General features: G+C 34.9%; 2 protein-coding genes across 2 annotated transcripts; both read right to left on the reverse strand.

Annotated features, from left to right (window-relative positions):
• Nucleotides 1–7,282: 7,282 nt before the first annotated feature.
• LOC137390313 (receptor-type tyrosine-protein phosphatase epsilon-like) lies at nucleotides 7,283–8,592 on the reverse strand. Its single transcript, XM_068076648.1, has 3 exons — nucleotides 8,492–8,592; nucleotides 8,101–8,236; nucleotides 7,283–7,869 (listed from the first exon to the last, which is right to left on the reverse strand). The coding sequence occupies exons 1-3, from the start codon at nucleotides 8,590–8,592 to the stop codon at nucleotides 7,795–7,797; spliced, it is 312 nt and encodes a 103-aa protein (XP_067932749.1). The 3' UTR covers nucleotides 7,283–7,794.
• An 861-nt stretch (nucleotides 8,593–9,453) lies between these two features.
• On the reverse strand, nucleotides 9,454–19,895 carry LOC137390324 (receptor-type tyrosine-protein phosphatase epsilon-like). The gene is made up of 12 exons (XM_068076657.1): nucleotides 19,865–19,895; nucleotides 18,694–18,767; nucleotides 18,546–18,582; nucleotides 16,695–16,792; nucleotides 16,429–16,488; nucleotides 13,968–14,107; nucleotides 13,320–13,467; nucleotides 12,565–12,669; nucleotides 11,996–12,137; nucleotides 10,780–10,850; nucleotides 9,760–9,882; nucleotides 9,454–9,648 (listed from the first exon to the last, which is right to left on the reverse strand). The coding sequence occupies exons 1-12, from the start codon at nucleotides 19,893–19,895 to the stop codon at nucleotides 9,454–9,456; spliced, it is 1,224 nt and encodes a 407-aa protein (XP_067932758.1).
• Between the last annotated feature and the right edge of the window lie 879 nt (nucleotides 19,896–20,774).

The following is a 20,774-nucleotide window of genomic DNA, read 5'->3' on the forward strand; positions in this document are numbered from 1 at the left end:
AACTATATTTCAGTGCATCTGTTCATATTCATCTGGTCTAGTTTCCTGTGAAGCAGAAACTTCAGTGTGTTCATCAGCAACAACATCATGTGTAGCATCACTTCTCTGGGGCCACTCATTTTGGTGCTCATTCAATTGTAATTTTAACTCTGTGTAGTTACTGTTTCCTTCTAAAGATTTTACACCATTTGTTCCTAAAATCACAAAATTTTTATGTACTTTAGTGAGTTAATATAGTCCATACCACATTCTAGCATGATATTCAATTAAATAATAAATAGGTGCATGTACATGTATAATTTCTTGAAGATGGAGTATCATGTCTGCTTACCTAAAAGTAGAGGCTATGTGTTTTTAACAGCATTGTTGTGTAAACATTGACAATGGTATCTTTGCTGGACATTTCTAAGCTCAGGGAAAAGCGACTTCAATAACTGAAGACAAAATCAGTCGCAAAAAGGAATTAAGGTTGAATGCCATCCCTATTACTTGGCCATTTTGGGAATTGAGTACCAACCTGTTGTTTTCAAGTCATGAATTCTAAACCACTAGGTCTCAGCTGCTCTCTTGAGCATGAATGCTCTGAATAAATTTAGAAATATTTTAGACTAGATGGAAAAATGTAACCAAAAGTTAATTCATTATCTTAACATCTAACTGTGGCCCAATAAAAGAAAATGCCCTAATTTAACCATTGTATTTTAATAGGAAGCGCAGATTGCAATAGTAATAGATGTCTAGCCTTGAGTAATATGCTGTAAGTACCTGAAAGCACATAAACTAGACAAACCCTGTACGCTCCTGAGAACACCTGCTCAACCGGAGTTTTTGTACCAAAGTTATTGGTATAAGAAGCTGAGTTTATTTAGCGTATTATCTTTAAGAGCAATGAAATGTGCTAACAAACTGTTATACCACTGACTAATCAAATCAGCTGTCTTGTCTACTCTGGTAGCTCTTTCTCTCAACAACTGTTTATAAGTCTGAAATTATTTAAATATTCTATAACTTCATAATCACATGATTAACAATGGTGGCAATAGTCTATGATGTGTAACCACTCCTTCAATCACTCACAGATGTTAATTATGAAAGATAATTATTTCTTAATAAAAATTACTTTGTACAAATGTCACCAACTGAAAATGCTTGGATGGAGACTAAACGGTATTTGTTGTTACACTGTTGTTATTACTTTATGTGGTATTAAATAACAGGCAACAATAAAAGGCAGGTAATAAGAAAAACAGGACCACAGCTTTAAAGTGTTTTAAAATGTGTTTGCACGATTGAAGTCCTTCAACTGAAATTAGGAATAATTTTAGGCTAAAACACAGCTACAATTTGATGTTTGTTAGTTTTTGTAGACTAACCCTGTCCAGAGATATGAACGTTTGAATGAGATCATTTTTTGAGGCATTCAGATTAAAGTGGCTGGTTTTATTGAGAAATATATAGTCAGCGTATATGAAAAAGGTTTGCAAGCAATAAATATACAATTTCTTCTTTAGCCAATTTTCAGCGCAAAATTTTTATATAGGTCATTATAAAAATGTTATCGCTAGCAAACTCGTTTACTGTGATTTTGAATATACTAGTCATTAAGGAATTTACTGATTTGCTAGAACACGCGCGCTGAATCAACAAGTTTTATTGACGAACAACATAATTTTAACAATGCTTCAAGTTTCAGCAAAGGAGACTGAGACTTTTCTGACCAACAGGTGACTAAAGATTGGAGCAGACAGCCTATAGTTAGAGCTGACAGGTGGCAGCAGCGTTGTGCTGCGGAGGAAGGTAGGAGAATAGAAGTGAACATATCTTTAACTTTGAGTCTCTTATATATATCCTAAACTAAAAGTAATAATTTTACTAGTCAAAAATACATACAGTAATTAATAAAACTATATTATTTTGCTATCACCAATCAATGTTTCGTAACTTTTTTATCATTTCACCTAGCTATAATGTTTGCTTCAAAATATTTTTAGCAGATTTAGCTAGTAAATTAGATTTATGATTATAATTTATGTTCACTTCTCACTGGTAGAAAGTGAGAAAAATGAATTGTTTAATGCTATTTGTTAATTCCCAGAAACAAAGCTTCAAATTGTTGGCTTGGCGTACTTATGCTTTTGTTAAATATTGGTTCATTGTATAAATCTACCCTTTCAATCTATTTAACTCCTAAATTGAAATCTTACAGTAGATACACATTAAAAATACATATCTATAAATGCTATATCTATAAATCTATAATCATATCACTTGCAAGAGCCATTCAATAAGCTATCCAAAGATGATGAAAGTTTATTATTTTGTTAGTACCCAAGTATCAAGAAGCAGTGTCTAAAACCATCTGAAAGGCTGCTAGAACATGAGATGTAGAACATGGTATGTAAAGACAGAAGAAGTCATGCACCTACAGATCACTGGTATTTTGGACCCTACCAACCTGCGTATACAACAAAGTGAGAGCTACATATGCCAAGACAACAGATGAAAAAGAATACTCAGATACGGGCTTGGTAGCAATATATAAGCTGAAACTTTGTGAGTGGCCACGGCTTGGATAGATGTTTTAATGAAAACTTTTTTTCGAAATGAAAACTTTTCGGTTTGCAAAAATTAAATAATATAGTAATAATGTTAAAGATAAGGCAAAACGTGATTTGAACAACATATTGAATACATCGTTGCTTTGCTGCTACCTGTACCAAAATCTTGTCTGATAGATGAGTTTATGAGGGTAATCAGAGCGGTATTGACAGGTACTTTTGCATAACGGGACTCAATTTTGACGGACCAAATATGAAGAGCTCAAAAAATTTCATGCTTCACACTACTAAGTGAAAACAGATGTTGCTAAACCAAAAACCACCAACCAGGTGCAGGAATGGCTTTATTAACCTTTTGCCAGAATCAATAGGTTACTTAATTTAAAAAAAATTGATGTTGTTTTATGTTCGCTATTTAATACAACTCAAAAAACCATTTTTTTTGTAATTTAATCAACTAATCAAATGCGGCCAGTAAATTTTTTCTACAGATTAATACTACGAATGACTAAATAACGCTGACTATACATGACTTTTGTAGGAGTTAGTTTTGCCATATATTCAAACATATTCTTTTCAAATATGTGGCTTACTTATGTTTATCTAGTGACTATTTTTTAGTGTGGGCAGCAACTGAGAACTTTGCTGAGACAAAGGCTTCAATAAACTAAGTTTACTCGGCAACCTAATTACCGTAGATGGACAGAATTGTACTCGGTACTCATATGTTTACAGCATTTAAAAGAAACTAATATGCGAAATTTTTAATTACTTTTATTTGAGATAATTAGCTATCAGTTGTCTGGTCGTAACTCCAGTTGGCTCAGTCTCCACTTGGCCCGAGCTGTTCCATCCGAGCTTTGGTCTGGCTAGATCAGCCAGAGTTTCCCTCCACCTAGCTGGGCTAGGCAGGGCTGTCTTCCTGTTATTCGGCTAGCCTGCGAGTTGTGTCAATTGTACTTGGGTCTAGGCCCGGTTGCTTGTATCCATCACAGCATGTCACGTCAGAAGAACAGATTACAGAGTGCTCCCAACTTACGATGTTTCTGTTATTTGATTTTCTTGCCTTATCCTGTGAAGCACGATGTTTTTTTGTGTCCGCCATATGACTTTTTTTCGCCATACAATATCAACAGACATTTTTCTTGGAATTCTTATTTGGCAGTAGGTGTGCTAAATACCTCGAAATAAAATTTTAGTCGATGACAAAATTTCACTAGTATGAGATTTAGTAAATTACATACTAAAACTTAAATTTAAGTGCGGGTTTGGCAAGCTAAATTCATTTAAGGTAATTTCATCGTTTATATTATGTTTGTCTCAAAGGTTAGACCTCCCTATGGTACGTACTGCATGTAATACATTTTAATGTTATATTTTATTGCATATCAGCCTAAAGTTGCTGTAGGTAGCTATAGTTACTAAGGTTAATTTACCATTTTGTTACTAATTTTCAATATGAACTTATATAAAATTTTGATGTTTTTTACCAGGGGTTGTTTGCATTAGATAACTACTATGGGCTTCGATACCCCAATATACGACATGTTCGCCTTACAATGCCAACACTGAAACGAATTAAAATTGTAGGCAAGGGTCTATTAAACTGACTTAAATTTATAATTCTCAAAAGGGGCAAATCTATTTGGAGCCATCTATAGCCTGCACTGTGTATGACAGGAAAAAGCAATCAGCTTTATTTTATAGATTAAAGCCAGTTTGGTTGATGGCCATGTTTTATGTGCTATCAAGGTTAATAGAATTGAAACAAGTTGTAACATGCATGTAATATGATATTGACAGCCATAGTTAACTTGCATGTAGCTAAAAAACCAGTCAAGATGTCCAACATGATGTATTCCTTATTATGGTAAAACAACTTGAGGTTATTGTCTACTCTTTACGGGACTCTTGACTTACAATATTTCCTGATTAGTATATCAAGCAGTGAATACTAGCTGCCACTACTTATAACATAATTCATTGAAACTGTAAAAAAAGATGTTCTGGTCTTAAGTACTAGAACTCTAATTCTCATGGTCTAGAAAGGAGCAAACATTTTTGAAAATATGACAGGAGTTCAAGTGCCTACTGAGGCTGTTGTTCAATAATGGGGTTGATTCAAAAACATGTGTTCCTATGCTTGTTGTGTGAATGCTAGGTTCAGTGCAGTAGTGCTCAGAAAGCATTTACATCCCTGGAAAATCCTTAATTCTTTTTGTTAGCCATGCATGTGCTTTTGTATTGAAGTATTACTAGTGATGATAAGCCTATCATTGTGATGATTGTAACTTCATTAGATAATGTGCAATCAGAGTGGTTATCACTGGAACATAGTTTCTTTGTGAAGCACTATGAGGAAACATTGGCACATTTGGCTTGTATACAGTCCTTAAAGGTTGACTTGCAACAAAATTCACATTACAGTTATTTGGTATCAAAAGATTGACCCTGTCTTACTCTGTTGTGTTGTAAATGCCAAATATGTGGAAATGTGATTACAAGCTTTTAAAAGCTCAAAACGAAAAGCGACAGTAGATTGGAATCTCTTTATTTTGATGACATAGCCACGAAGTTTGGTTATCGTCTTGTCACGTATGTTCTCACGTGAATTGAAAGGCCAATACAAAGCTCAATATAAAAATTATCGTAGTACTACAGATAGTTTATGACAAACACTTTGGGTTTTACTGAAGACCCCGTATCAAATATAGATGCTCGCTACTTTACAGTTTTGTTTCGGCATTATTCTATCGTCAAGTCGTAATCTGATCATGTGACCCAATAATTCGCAAATAATTTTTGAAGCACTTTTCGATTATCACAGGTGAACAACAGGCTCGTCATAATTATCAGACAAAGATATGAACTCTTTCGAGCTAAGGTTAAAAAGTTTAACGATTTTTTACGGTAAGTTATAAAATATCGGTGCTAAAAGTGACAGCATTACAATGACGATAAAACAGACGAGTAAGAACAATAGACATAGTTTTATTGAATGCGTGAAGTATATTTGTGAAAATATTTCAATGAATAAGGTTGCAAGAAAGTGTAAAGACAAACCATCTCTCAAAACTACATCACATTTGAACCGTTTTGGAAAGGGAATCCAAACTGCAGCGGTCTCGTGTGGCTGCGATTTTCTGTTCATTTTTGAGCTTTTAAGAGCTTGTAATCACCTTTCCACATATTTTGCACCAAAAACACAACAGAGTAAGACATGGTGAATCTTTTCATATCAAATAACGGTAATGTGAATTTTGTTGCAAGTCAACTTTTAACACACCAGAGTTCGGAACATCAAGTAGTTAGGGACATTAGGGAGTTTGATGACATCAGCTCCATTTTCAAGAAATCTATGAAGCCCAAATTACCATGCGGGTATCTGGTATTTTTTCTGGAAATGCAGTCTATGCTGTAGCCCAAACAAAGGCAACCAAGCAGCAAGTGAGCACTTTATCTTATAAAGTAATAACAAACACCTTAGGAAGCAGGTCATGGCAAATCTTCACATGGAATTTAGCAAAAAAACACTAGTGAAGAACGATTAAAACTTAGAGCTGCAATCTCATGTTAGATCTACTTTGTATAACAGGTTTTTATTTTTATACTAGACGAAAATACATTTACTTTCAGAAAGTTGGTGTGATGATAAAATAAAATCTGTGTTTATATATTTGTTGTAGGAAGAGCTATGTATAACAAGGCCATTCAGCTATATACTTTGGCCAGAGTTAGCAAAATTATGCATGTTGTACTAGACTTTGAGCTGAAGGCATGGCAGCTAATCTGGCTTAGTCCAAATATGTTGTGCAGGCCCATATGCACTATAAGAGGTGAGAGATTAATATTCATGGTCAAGGAGGTAGCGATTGCCACTTTCAATAGACATGTACCGAGAGAAACCCAGTTCAGAAAGTCTCATGGTTTAATGGTCTTCATGCTGATTCTTGTATTAGGTCTGTCTAATGCTTATACTAAGAATTTAAATTGCATGTTTCTGCAATAGGAAGGTAACAAACATCTAACGATATTCTCAGTTACTTGGACTTATTTTAAAAACAGTACCATGAAGTTGTGCATATAATTGTTTACTACCTAGTTAATCAACACCATCAAGAACTCCACAATAAAAAACATTTTTTTACATTTCAACTTTGGATTCATTGGTTTGGTTTTATTCCGAAAAATGATAGTGCACTGAGTAACTGTTTGTCCCTTTATTAAAGAGCAGCAATAGCTCTATGAGTGTCATGGTATACCCCTCTCACCCCTTTTCACCTGTCATAAGAAACTCAGCTATACTCATACCATTACTGAAACATTTTTGATCTTATCTACTTTATAGAGTTTTCCTTTGACTGTAAACCTGAGAACTTACAATAAGGATGTAGAGTGTTCATCAGAGTATTAGAATGATTACAGCCAATTCCCACTGCAGTAGCACGTAGCTTTGTGTTTTTAGTTTTAAGCTTATCCTTAGGAAGACTGTAATAACGTGAAGAATTGTAGCTATGATAAGTTTTGTCTCAGAAGATGCAAACAAAATAATTTGTGTTTTAGTTTATGATTAATCTGATTGGTAGAATGCCTTCACTGGTCAGTTCTAGCCATCAGTCAGCACACTTCAAAAAGCCTTATACCCGCAAGTCAAGATCATGTTTCAGTAACTGTTATTTTACGCAAAAGAATGATAGAAACCAAGATTATTACATAAAGCAGAGTTTATTTTGCAATCAGGTTGTGAGAGAATAGGAAGGTATAGATTGTATAAATGTAGAAATATCGATGTGGAAGTCTGAAGCTTCAGCTCGTAAACTTTGGAATGTATATAAAAGGTATTAGTAAAATCATTATAAATACTGTGGTAATAATAGATACTAAAATGTTAAAAGAGCAAAATATTTACGGTATTACCACTGTAAGATTATAGATATCTCATCAGTAAGCGATAATTTTGTGGGAGTGAATAACAACAGCCAAAAACAAAGCTTTCTCTATGATTGGGTACTTGGAAATACTAAATTCTGAAGATTTTTAGTCAGAATTAAGTGTTAAATAGTTAATATTTAAAATTAGTTGCTGAGTTTCTTGCAGTGAAGATTTTACCCTATTTTATAAAAATATCACTATCTACTGTAAAAGAAAGAAAAAACAAATGGAATATTTCAAGTCAGTATTTTGAGCAAGCCAATCATACAATCGAGAGATGAAGAGCTGTGGTACTAACTGTGAATCAGCCAAAGTTGGCGTATTCGCTGAAGTCATTCACATAGGATGAGACGAAGTCATAGAGAAAGCTGAATGAAGCCTACAAACATCGCATTAGAACTACACTGAGCATGCAGTACGGTTATTTGATAGACAGCATAGTTATGAGTTATACACATGTACTACTACTCACATAGTCATCAGTTATATACACATATTACTACTACTGTAGTCATCAGTTATACACACGTACTACTACTCACATAGTCATCAGCTATAATACACATACTACTACTCACAGAGTCATCAATTACAAATGCGTAATACTCACAAAGTCAGCTATGAACTCTGGTCTGCTCCGTCGAGCCAATTTAACTTCCAGAACGATATCTACTTCCTGTTCAATGCGAGCCCTCAAGAAGAGATTCATGGCTACCACAAACAGACCACTCAGTCTGTTACCATTGCTGGAATACATATTAAGTACAATGAGCACTGCTCTGGCCTAAATACAAATCAATATAACAATTTTGTATCATAAATTCATTAAAAACAGACCAAATGTACCAAATAGATCAAATTTACCCAATAGATCAAATGTGCCAAATGGATAAAATGTAAATATGTGGTTTCATATGAATAGTTCTTGTTTTTGAATCTCTCCAGACAGAGTGTTCACCATAGGACACAACCGTAAATTGGTTGTACTGTTACCGCTTTACCTGCACTGCACAGTGATAATATCATTCTCAGATGTTGCATACTTTTGCAGCTTGTTGCATAATGTTACCATCTGGCCGGCGGTTGGTAATTTTGAAGACATCTTCACTACAATCAATGTTGTCCTATGCTCTGTCTGCAACATGAATGCATCAGGCCTTTTACAAGTTGTTCGCAACTTTGTTGTGCACAACATCGCTTACAACTTGTTATCAAATCTGTTCACAAGTTTTTGTTGCTGCAGCTGCCCTAGGTGTGGTCTGGTAACTGCACATTATAAAAAACTAGCAAACAGTCTCTGGTAGTAGTATAGGCTAGTCATCAACTTGAATTCTCGCTGCACTCTCATAATAAGAGTTGCAAGTCAAGGCCTTGTTACAGTAAACAACCCCACACCATAATTCCATCGTCAACAAGTTGAGTGAGTAGATAAAGAATATGAATTCTGCGCTCAATCTTCAACACATGTTTTATCCCCGGGCTGATGAGACAAATTTTGTACTATAATAAAAGCTGTGATTGTCTGATGCCACAGTTAGAGGTTGGAAAAATATTGCATTGTACAAGATTTGAACTCCCAACTTTCAGCTTAGTATAATTGTACAGATCGTTATAAATTACACATGGCGATCTCCAGGGCACACTAGACTGTCATGGTACGTACTAGTAGTAATAGTGCAATTGCCACAGTTAGTGACTAGATATGATTAAGCTGACTATATAGGAATAGTAGAAGTCAATTTTTAGTTTTTGACTGTGTGACTGTTAGATGATGTCCAAACTCTTTTCTTTAGCCTAAGGGTAGCGAAGGTGTTCACTCATTAAGCTACTTGTCTCTCACGCCTCAACCTTTGTGAAAGAATGCAAGGGTATGACAAGCCCTCAAGATTGAGTGTTTGGTTTTTACGGTGACCTCTGAACTCTTGCTCTTTTTTTAGTACTCGTGTCTCATCGAATAACCAATCTAGTTTCTAGGGTGCTCTAACAGTTTATGCCAGCTGACTGAGGAACATGTAAGAGATGAAATGCGTACCGATCCCATGGTGCAACAGATCTCAACCTCTTTGTACCAGTCACATGGGTTGCTTGCTTTCAAGCATTCTATGATGAAGATTCCAGATTGGATAGTCAGTCCATCAGTAGGCCAGTATTGTTTGTTCTACAACGATAGTTGAACTAACGTGTGATGTAGTTGGAGACATCCCTAGAATACATAGACCATAGTATATGATATATACGGGCTATGCTGAGTTAGTAATATCAAGCTTACTTTAGTGTCATTAAAGAACACGACTACTGGACTCTCTGTGGTGATCACCATATTCCAGAAGTCGTATGTGGTGGTTGGTAGGGGAGTCTGAGTTGCCACAAATCCATTTCGATGATGGTAACCCTAAAACAAGCATTCACAGGTGTCTCACCTATTGTGGCTGCAAACCTCTGACTCCTGCAAATGTAGTTGTAAACTAAACATGAGTTGTACTTGTTGAAACCACCAGAATTAAAGTATGCTGAGTTAAAATGACTGCATAGAAATATCATTAGTGGATTATTTTTAAATGTAAAAATCACATATCTTTCATCTGCTTGCAACAAATAAACTCATTTGTTTTCACATATACATATTTAGTTTCAACTGTGCTTTCCAAAAGAAACTGCTATTCTCTGCATCAAATCATGATTATAATTGTCCAACCCATAATAAATTCTATTGTTTGAGACTAAAAGTAAACAACCTGCTTGTTACAGCTCACTGACATGAATAGCTAAATCTCATGTAAATTTGCATTGGATTATCTCAGGAAATAAACAAGTTATATAAACCAGCTAGTTGTAAACAGTCTTTACAGTTGTCTTACAGTCTGTCTCTAGCATTATATACACTTTAGTAGCCGTAGTGACCTAGATATTATATTATATACACTATACCAATCTTAGTGACCTAAATACATGCATGCAGACAGTCTTTTCATGATAGTTATAATTGATCTTTTTTATTGCCATTTTCTCTACAGGAGTTACAACTCTAAGCTGACTATAAACTGGTATAACGTTACCAACATTATAATTATAGAAGATAATTTTAAAAACACCAGAGTAGTGTCTAGACAGATAACCTACTTGTTGCTGCTAATACTGTAAGAACATGTATCTAATAATATGTACATGTAGTATAGCACCTCACAGTACTTAGTAAAATAGACTTTAGCGGTGAGCTGGTCTATCACCAGTCAGTCTATATAAAACCTATAGAATACGGTTTCTACTTGAACTACAAGTAGCCACTTACATGAATATATACAGCATTGATGTAGTCTGTGTCATTCGCCACAGCGGAGATCCTCACTCTGTGTAAGTCCACTGCAATTAGCAAAGGGTTGCATCATGTCCCAGTCACTGGTTAAATAATTATTCAAAGATCTAGTGCATAGGGTAAAACTGATGATAGTTACCATTCTTCACCCTCCAACACATGTAATGCTGTCATCCTGAAAACTCATTCTATAAAAAGGTCATTGGAGTTAATACGGTTTGAGCCCATTTTCTGTTTAAATTTGGGTCATTCTAAAATGCTGGTACAATATTTAGGTTTTAATGTTATGTTTAAGATAAACTCAGTTATACTCTAAAAATGTTTGTAAATGTTACAGAGTTGAATATATCTATGGGTTTACAGCGATGATAAAAACATTAATGAAGAACGTTTAGAAGATGTGAAATATCTTCTATCTTCTTTCTTCTATATGTATATTTCTCAGAGTCTGTCGGAAATCTGGCTATAGATCTTAAAATCTTGGAATAAATATTCCATACCAAAGAGAGTTCGATCTCAGACCAAGCCATTCACCAGTCTTACGCCTAGCCCACAAGACTACAAAAGTCGAATTGCTAGCCTGGCAATATGAGTCATTATATCAGAGCAAAACCTGACTGCTTTGCGTGTGACGCGGGTCATAGCATAACATCACAAAAAGCTGTTCGCTCACATTATTAAACTGGCTAATAGCAAAACTCTCACTACTTCTCACTGTTTAAAAGACAAAAAACTTTTCTCATGGTATGTAGCTTGAAAGTTAGAATGGCAAATGTTGTCATATGTTAAATACAAATCAATTTTCTGTCCAAACACTCTTCTATTACACGGGCAACGCCGGGTGGCACAGCTAGTAGTTCAATAAAGAGTACTTTAAACGCAACAATTAACTATTTGTACAGCACAGACAACACGACCTTCAGGTAGAAATTTTTTAACCTGTCATATCAGCTATAACAGCAGACAAAATAACCTAGTCCTATATGAAACAAAATCCAAAGAAACAAGAAGTTGTAAAGTTAAGGTTAAGAATTAGGTATTAGGAATTCAGATTAATAACTAGGTTAGAGATGTATTTGTTGATACACAAGGAATGAGAAAAAGTATGACGTTATTTATATTAAAATGTAAAACGTTGTTCGATAGGATTAGAAAAATCTAAAACTATAAAAACAAACAGTCTACAACTCACATGGAAGGACAGCAGAGTCTTGGCTCTTCGGAACATTTTCCTCAGAGATGGCAGCAGAGTAGCGTGAGAAAGCAACTTCTACAGCAGCCGCATTCATGGCGTCAAATTGTTTTTCTATGACACTCTTACCATTAGGCGTTGCCTGAAAATTCAAGTAGAAACTAAATAACACCTTATTGCATAAATTAAGGGCTTGACAGACGAGTGTGCAATTATGCTAAAGCTTGATGGCTAAAATAGAGTATATAGTTTAGCTAAATTAATCTAAACCTGTCATCTCACTCAAGATAAGTTGGAACACAACCAGAGAGAACTGTTTCTTCGCTGTTAAACACAATCAACACATTAATTTTTGAGTCACAAATGCCTCTGGGTAAGAAGCAGTTGGAAAGTAACTTGTTAGATAGCTTTAGATTTCTCTTGAATTAACCTAATTTTTGAAACGAAAACACAGCAGTAAAATACAATTAAATAGTTTTTTAAGATATAATACTCACATACCCAGATATAACACTCATTAGTATGTTTATTATTATTAGAAGGAAGTTAAGAATAAAGAGAAGTCTCACCTTCCTCCACTTGGCAAGAGTTTCAGTAAACTGTGAGCAGTCAACAAGACTGTCACCACCTGTAAGTGCTTCAGCCAACACTTCATACAGGAACTGATACTGGTCCTACGACAAAAAGGAGCAAACAACTGCTACTGTTACAAACTTATTTAGTGTAAATTGAAAATTTGACTCTCATTTTTTCTCATACAAACTACTATAACATTTAAACACCTTAAATGTACTTCGAACTTTATAATATAGTAAAAAAATGGTATTCCGCATTTTAAGATAATCTCAACAAAAACAGCAAATTATTAGAAAATTGATGCTACGTTAGACAATACTCTCTTTCAAGATCACATTAAACTTGGCTACAAGTCTCATATAGTACAACACATATTGAGTTATGAATCTAAGGGTACATTAGTAAACTTCAGGAGTTGTCGCAGCTATGCAATAAAGTGACCTTTGATATCGTCTAGCTGTGAAAGTTGGATGCAAGCGAATCAGAGGTGTTAAATTTTGTTTCAGCCTCTGGATTATTATATATTTCTTACAACTGTTCAGTTTTGTAATAAACAATATGCAAGTACTGCGTGAACAAACATTCTACAGTCAGTTGTTGGTGACTTGAAAAATCATAAAAAAATATATTTTATTTTTGTATGTGACAAAGTACGGTCTTTAAAGGCCAGCCTCTGCACCCAACACAATCAATATTTGTTAACAAATCTACTCTGCCACAGGATAGACTTAGCTTTATATCCACTGACATGTGTCTGAATCATTTTAGTCCTCTGTTTCCTCATGTTGTAGACACACTTCATCAGGTTGACAGCTGGCACTCGCTTGCTCTTGTCATGAGCTTCATCAATCAGAATATCTAGGCCAATGAAAGTGCCAGTTCTACCCACACCAGCGCTGCAATAGTTAACAATGTCAACAATGAAAGGTGCCAGTATTTGTAATGAATCGGATTCATAAACAAGAAGTTTCCAATAATAGCTTTTAACAAAGTTGCTTGAAATGTATAATAGTGTTACACACACGACAAGAGCTTTTATTGTAACATCCACTATCAGGCCGATGGACACTTTTTGTGAAGATCAATGACATCTCATCTCACCAACGAAATGCAAGTTTTGCTCTGCAGTTATTTTTTTATTGAGATGATAGAGGATATCACGCCTTTTTATGGTATATTATAAGAATTTTTCACATTCCTATTGTGCAACTACACACTAATTTCTGAAAATTACAAATAATACTACTGCATGCATTCATATGATGACTGCTATGGCTTTTAAACCAAAAAAACTGTCATTTACAACATACATACAATAATGACTTTGTTCTTATGACCCAGATTCAATTTACAGGCTGCCCTGTTCTACCTATGTCAATATTATTTCTTATTCTACCTGCAGTGGACTATCACTGGGGCTTGACTACGTGCTGTATCCTGCTTGACTCTCTGTCTGAAGCTGAGCAGCCCTGTGGTAGTTGGTACACCGTGATCAGGCCACTGGGTGAAGTGAAACTGCCTCACAGCTCGTGATTTCTACAGTACAAACTAGCAGAGATGAGATCGTTACATATGGATAAGTTGATAGACTGATATATATATATATATATATATATATATATGGTAAGTTTGTGGAGCGTCACAGAGCCTTTTTTAGAAGCCTATAATATCTTCCACCAACTCTCTAAAGTCAAAGTTTTTAACTATAAAAACACTTCGTTAATTTTTTATCTTTTTTCATTTATGAGGGCAAGATGTAAGAAAATGATCTACAGTGGACCCTCGCCATACGACATTAATTCGTTTTAGTGCTAGCATCCTAAAATGAAAATGTTGCATAGATGGGTATAGAAACCCACAGTAATTAACCAATGCAAAAAATCCCTAGTAAAAACATCAAAGTTTTACCTTCGAAACAGATGTATAACATAAACTTTAAATTTATCATAAATGAACTTATCTTACTAAAAACATACTTAAAGATAAGTTTTAGTGTGTATTTTACTAGACTTTAATTTTTTGTCATCCAAATTCTTATTACTGGTTTGCGGTTTAGTTTTTACCATAATTTATAACAGATAATGCTGAGCTGGGAGAAAGCAAGCATCATATGTATTTTAGGGGTTGTGGGAGGGATTTCTGTAAAGAACATATTGGCATCTTTGTTATTTTGACGTACCCTAGGACACTTATATTTCGCTAGTATTTAGTTTCGTGAGTAGCATACAGAGTAAAAATTCACTGCAATTTAATTTCGCAACTCTGATGAGTGCGAAAATATAATGATGGGAAAATAAATGCAGTGGAAAAAACATAATTATATTCCTCAGTTTCGGTTCGCCGGTAAGAAAAAAATTTCAATTTGGGACTAGTTTGTAATTGTGAACCGCAGGTAGAATTGTACGGCTGAGATCGATAATGCAATTTGATCGCTTGCTGCCATTTGTTTCTTGGACTACTGTAGCATGGAATTTAATTACGCTGAAAATTTTAACGTTTTTGTCACAATTTAGCTTGTTTTTATATTAACGTATTTTAATTTTAACTATCAACGGTGTTGTGTATATTAATTTCAACGTTTTCCCAAACACTCAACTGCTGCTAATAATTGCTGAAACTCTTTATTACAGTAATTACAAGTTGTATACAAATACATACATGATACAGCTGCTAGTAATACTACAGCTACTAGCACTGTGTGTAGTTATTATAATTTCTTCTCTTCCTTTTTTACAAGTGTTATTTATTAGAGCTAACTCTTTCTCTATTGCCTCATCTTCTGAATCATTACAAGCTATTGAGGAAGGTGTCAGTGGTGAATCCAAACCTTTCCAGAGCCATGCTGCTTGTATAGTACTGTGAGTGTCAGTGTGTCTTATTTTCTTTCAACACGCGGTGCTCACTGCATTGATTGATGTCCCCGACAAAAAATAACGCTACTAGTGCGTGTGCATTGCCATCAAGTTCCTATCATTATAAATCATTATTAATGGGAAAATAATCATAATTAAGTGCAAAATAATAACATAATAAATTTTGACAGTCAAATTATTTTGTTGGTTTATAATTTAACGATGCTATAGTGGTCGTTAAAAACCTTAAAATAATTGTCGTTATAAATTTCCATTCTACAGTATCAATGAACAAAGCTATTTAATTCCGTGTTTTCGCTCGTTCGTTATGACTGTTTAGTTTCGCTCATGAAATTTTTGCGAAAGGATGACTCAGCAAAAACGTGAAAGTTAGATGAGGCGAATACATAAGTGTCCTAGGGCATTGATCAAACAAATCGCCAAATTTGAAATTCTGAAAACATTTTTGTTGATGTAGGATGGCGAAAAAAAGTCAAATGGAAGGCACAAAACCGTAAAACAGGAATGTCGTAATCGGAGGTGCACTGTATAATAAATTTTTGTCTAATCTTTAGAAAAACATGTTCTAATTGTTGTTTTTATAAAAGGAAAAGTTTAGAGACATACATTTATTTCCCTAGATATAATAATCTATCATATAAATACTAGATTAGTTATTGTAGATGAACAATACAACAAAAATAAAAAAACAGTTAAACTGCTTGTTATGGCGCAAAACGTAGACAAAAAAGGCATACATCTGCAAGTGAGACATGTGTCATTAGATAAGACGTGTGTCAACTAATGAAGCCTTTGTCAACAGGTGAGGCATGTTTAAACAGGTGAAGCGTGTCAACAGGTGAGGCATGTGTCAAATGCAGCAATAAAATTTAATTTACTGTAAATAAAACTTGCTCCAGAATAGAAGTCACTTACTCCTTCAATCGTGTAGACCAACTTTCTAACCTTGTACTCAGCTAGGATTTGCTCGTCAGCTAATTTAACCTCAAACTGACCGAACCTTTCTGGTGTCTTACTCATAGGCCAGTATTCTGCACATTTCTTCTACAAAACCATAAAAGAAGATTCGGCCATAGGCCTACATGTCAGCATTTCACAATCCGTTGGTGTTGTTTAGTCATGGCTCAAGGTTGCACTTGTCAAAACAAATCTTCTGTGAATACTAATCTCATAGAGTCATAGACATATCATTTTTATAGCTATGCCCTCTGGTAAAAAAAAGAGTTTATGGTAAGCCATCAACTACTTACCTTGGTAGCCTCAACAGGATTTGTAAGCATAACAATTGTGGATGAGTTGGTGTCATGAATCATCCTCCACATGTCCTCAATCGTCCCAGGAAGTGGTCCTACAAGCAGAGAAATATGGTAACTGTCACCCAATACAATCCTATGTTAGCTATGACCATTCCAACTTTGTGTTTCTTACCCATTGTTGCAACCTATGTCCTGCATGCCCGCCTTGGGTTGCATTACATAATAGCAGTCTGGCGTTAAGCATGTGTCTCATAAAAGTTTGTGTCACTTGGCTCATGTTGCCAATAGATAAAATTACTCAGCTAAAATATCTGCTAATTCAGTTGTGGTAAGGGCGGTAAGCATCAACAAAGATGTTAAAAAATTGTTAAAATGCTGCTATTGAAATACAAATTGTTGTGGCTTCTTTTGATTTAAGTCTTAGAGAGTATTCCTGATAGGCCTCCAATAAACACGCAGTTAAGGCCTAAATATTTAAGAGTATGTTCACTAATGTGTAAACTATTAGCTTCTTTATCAGATTTTAACCAAATCTACGAGTGGCAGGTAACGAGCCTATCAGTAATTATCACTTGTACTTAATTACTGTACATGTAATTGTAGTTAACTGTAAATTGTAGTTAGTTGAGATATCTCCTCACTTGTAGGCAAGAGAACTTAATTTCACTCCTAATGAATGAGCTCTAGAAGTCTCACACAATAACCATCTGTTTACAGTACTAGAGACTTTGAAACTGACCTTCATACAGACTGTAATTTTTAGTACAATGAGCTTTAGCCTCTGTGCATTACCATATAAAGTACACTTATACTGAACTAAGGCTAGGTTGAACTCAAGCTAACAGAGTAATCACGAAGGTAGTGAGTTTGTTGTATAAAGCGGTAATGGCATCCGAGGAATTCCCTATTTGCAGACATCTATTAACTTTTGCAAACATAGAAAACTTTCAGCAGGTAGATGAAGGGATTGACGAAAACAGTTAACAAAGCTGGGCCTTTTATATATTTATATTACGGCTAGATGAATGCGCAGCGTTGCGCGAGTAATGTAAAAGGTTTTTTGCATAAAACTTTTTTTTTAGTCAAGATGCGCATCATTGACCATTTTGACTTTTAACTGAAGGTATTTGTTGGTTTCTGTGTGTCTGATCAATGCATAAGTTAAATATTCGAAAGCTCAAGACAGCTAAACAAGATTGTTGTAAAAATGGTTTCTACTTATTATGCTACACACTCATTTAAAACAGCTTATAAACAGTAGCAGGTAATGTAGTTGCCATTGGCTACGTTTCTTTACCCAATGAATTTAAACAACTTAAGTTAGTAACTTGAGCTAATACTCTAATATTTACTATAATAAGAATCGTGTTTGCCCAAAAGCCACTAAGAGGGTTAGGAAAAAGATTGCACCTTACACATATCGAACACGTACATTCAGATGCTCAGATGTTAAGCCACGCGCACTACCAGTAAACAACTACACAGCCACCATCCCAAACTTGGAAGTAACTCTGCATATAATCATAACACATCCTGATCTCCCACAGCGCATTAGAGTGAAAGCATGCATATTTTAACTAATCTCTATTAACTGGGTATACAATTTACGACAGGCAACTACTCGATTTTATATATACATGTATATAGTCTAATTATTAGGTTAATTTTCATACATCTTCTGATTTCAAATGAAACCACTGGTTACTAGAAGTTTGATAGTTTTAATAGATTGTTGTAAACTTATCATAGCTTTAGAGAATGTGCACCTGGTTTTTGTCAAAGAGTCATGTATATGTGTTTATATTAGCTCTATGAGCTCTAAAGTTTGCCTGAAAGGGATCTCACCTTGTGCAGCAACAAAAGAGCTTGTCCCCCTATAATCCTAAAATGTAAGAAATATAACTATTTTAGATATAAGTACGAACAGTTTGCAAATAAATGTACATGTACATGCATGTGCATGTTTATGTATATTCCTGGACTGACCACTGACCATGATGTAGTTGGCATTGATGTAGTCTGTGAAATAACCTCTACTCATGTCCAAAGTCACTCTGTTGGAGTCCGCTACAACAGAAGGAACATTCAGGTCCAGTACATAACTTGGTTTCGTGTCAGGAGTGCGTGTTTAGTTGTGCTGTGGTTGAGACATGTTCTTAAAGCTTGCAATAATCAGCGAAAAAACTGCAATTTTTTCTTCCTAACATATAGTAATATAAACAAAGAGATGAGATTAGCCTTTGGTTAGTCTGACATACAAGTAATAGTGATTGAAAAGATTAGGAGTGAGTCACTCATTTTTTGCCACTTTTATGTTTTCATGGTTTTTATGTCTTCTAGATGCATCCCATGTATTCTTTTGTCTGATTATATCAAGCCTTCAAAGCAGCTGTTATGTTTAACCATGCACTATATATCTTTGAATAATACAGTGTCAATAAGACAAAATGCTCGATGGGAAAATATCTTAATCAGCCCAAACTAGATTAAACTGGTTTTTTTATAACACAACGGGGGTGCACAAACCTCTTGCAAAGTATAAGGATTTAATAAGTTGGTTGGTCTAATCAGCCTTAATGAGTAGTCACAGCGACAAAACTGACCATTTTCACAATAAAGGGACCGTTGTGAACCATTTGAAATTTAATTAGCAGTAAGAACAAGCAACATGCACAAGGATACTTTATCTTTATAAGTCCAACAATTGAAATCAACTGATTGTTTGACCTGCTTAATATCTTGGTTGCTGTTAACAAACATCAAACACTTTTCAACTACTTTTAGTTCCCACACAGTTTTGAGACTACAAAATAAAAGACAGAAGTTATTGAGCTGAAGGCTGAGCTGATATCAGAAATGATAGGTATCATAACTTATTTTTTACATAACCGTAAATAGTTCCTAAATCTCTCAGGGGTTTATAGTAAGCTATAATCAAAATAATGCAGTCACCGGCGCACCATTTATGGATTGCTGTGTCTCTACATCTGTTGCTGAGATTGGTCTGTTGATGCTAGCATATAGGCATATGTTTTAGCTTTTGAGGGCATCAACAACCCATTTTGGAACATCAACATGAACCCCTTTTAAGCACTGTGTGTTAAACTTGTTTAATAAAGCCTAGCAAAACACCTCACAGCAGCGCAAGGTTTGGCTACACATACTGACAGAGTATTTCACTTGAATAGCCAACATGCTGCCGAAGTGTTATGTTTGAACGAACATGCCAGCTCATATTGATAAAGAAAAAACTGACACATTGGTGATTTGCTGAAATTGATGGTTTTAGCAGGTATAATCTCGGTTCCAAGGTATTCATTTTCAGCGCAAGTAAAACTTGTGAGATTTCCTTGTAAATAAAAATGACACAGATCACTATTTATTCATAACAACATTCCCACAGACAATAGATATGTGAAGACTACTGGTATAAACTGAAACCATTCATGGAGTCTTTAAAATATTTTTAGGTATTTAAACCTTGAAAGCTGAATATCTCTCTAGTCATCTGATTCCTCTTCATGAAAAAAGAACTATTTTGTAATTTTTTATTACTAAGATGTAACGTTTCTCTTTGAAAAAGTAATTCAAACAGGTGCGCAAGCATTATTGCCATAATAAATTGCTGGTGATCTATAGTGGACAATTTATATACTGATGTCACTCCAATAAAGACAATGGAAGAAAATCTAGAGAATATCTACACGTATATGAAGCCTTGACAACGCATTTTGTCGGTGTAAGTAGTCAAGCCTTATGATCAACCACTACTTACTTGCAGTTATGTTTTTAAATCTGTTCTTGGGTATGTTGCCTTCCTGCCGACCAACTAGACACTCAACTGGCGGCATTCCTATTTTCTGCAAGAGACAATGCTTGTTATCAAACCAGTTCAAAATAATTTCCAAAATTATGTAGTGTGTTTCACATGTCGACCCTTTAATGGTTAATACTCAAATTGAATTGTAGACCAACAAGGTGTTTGTTAACAGCAGCCTGGCAAGCACTTGAGACAAAGCGGATATCCATTCAGTGCAAGCCAGCAATATGGAAGTCACCTCATGGAGTGCATGT

This window comes from Watersipora subatra, chromosome 1, assembly GCF_963576615.1.
Source record: "Watersipora subatra chromosome 1, tzWatSuba1.1, whole genome shotgun sequence".
In the NCBI taxonomy this organism is placed as follows: domain Eukaryota; kingdom Metazoa; phylum Bryozoa; class Gymnolaemata; order Cheilostomatida; family Watersiporidae; genus Watersipora; species Watersipora subatra.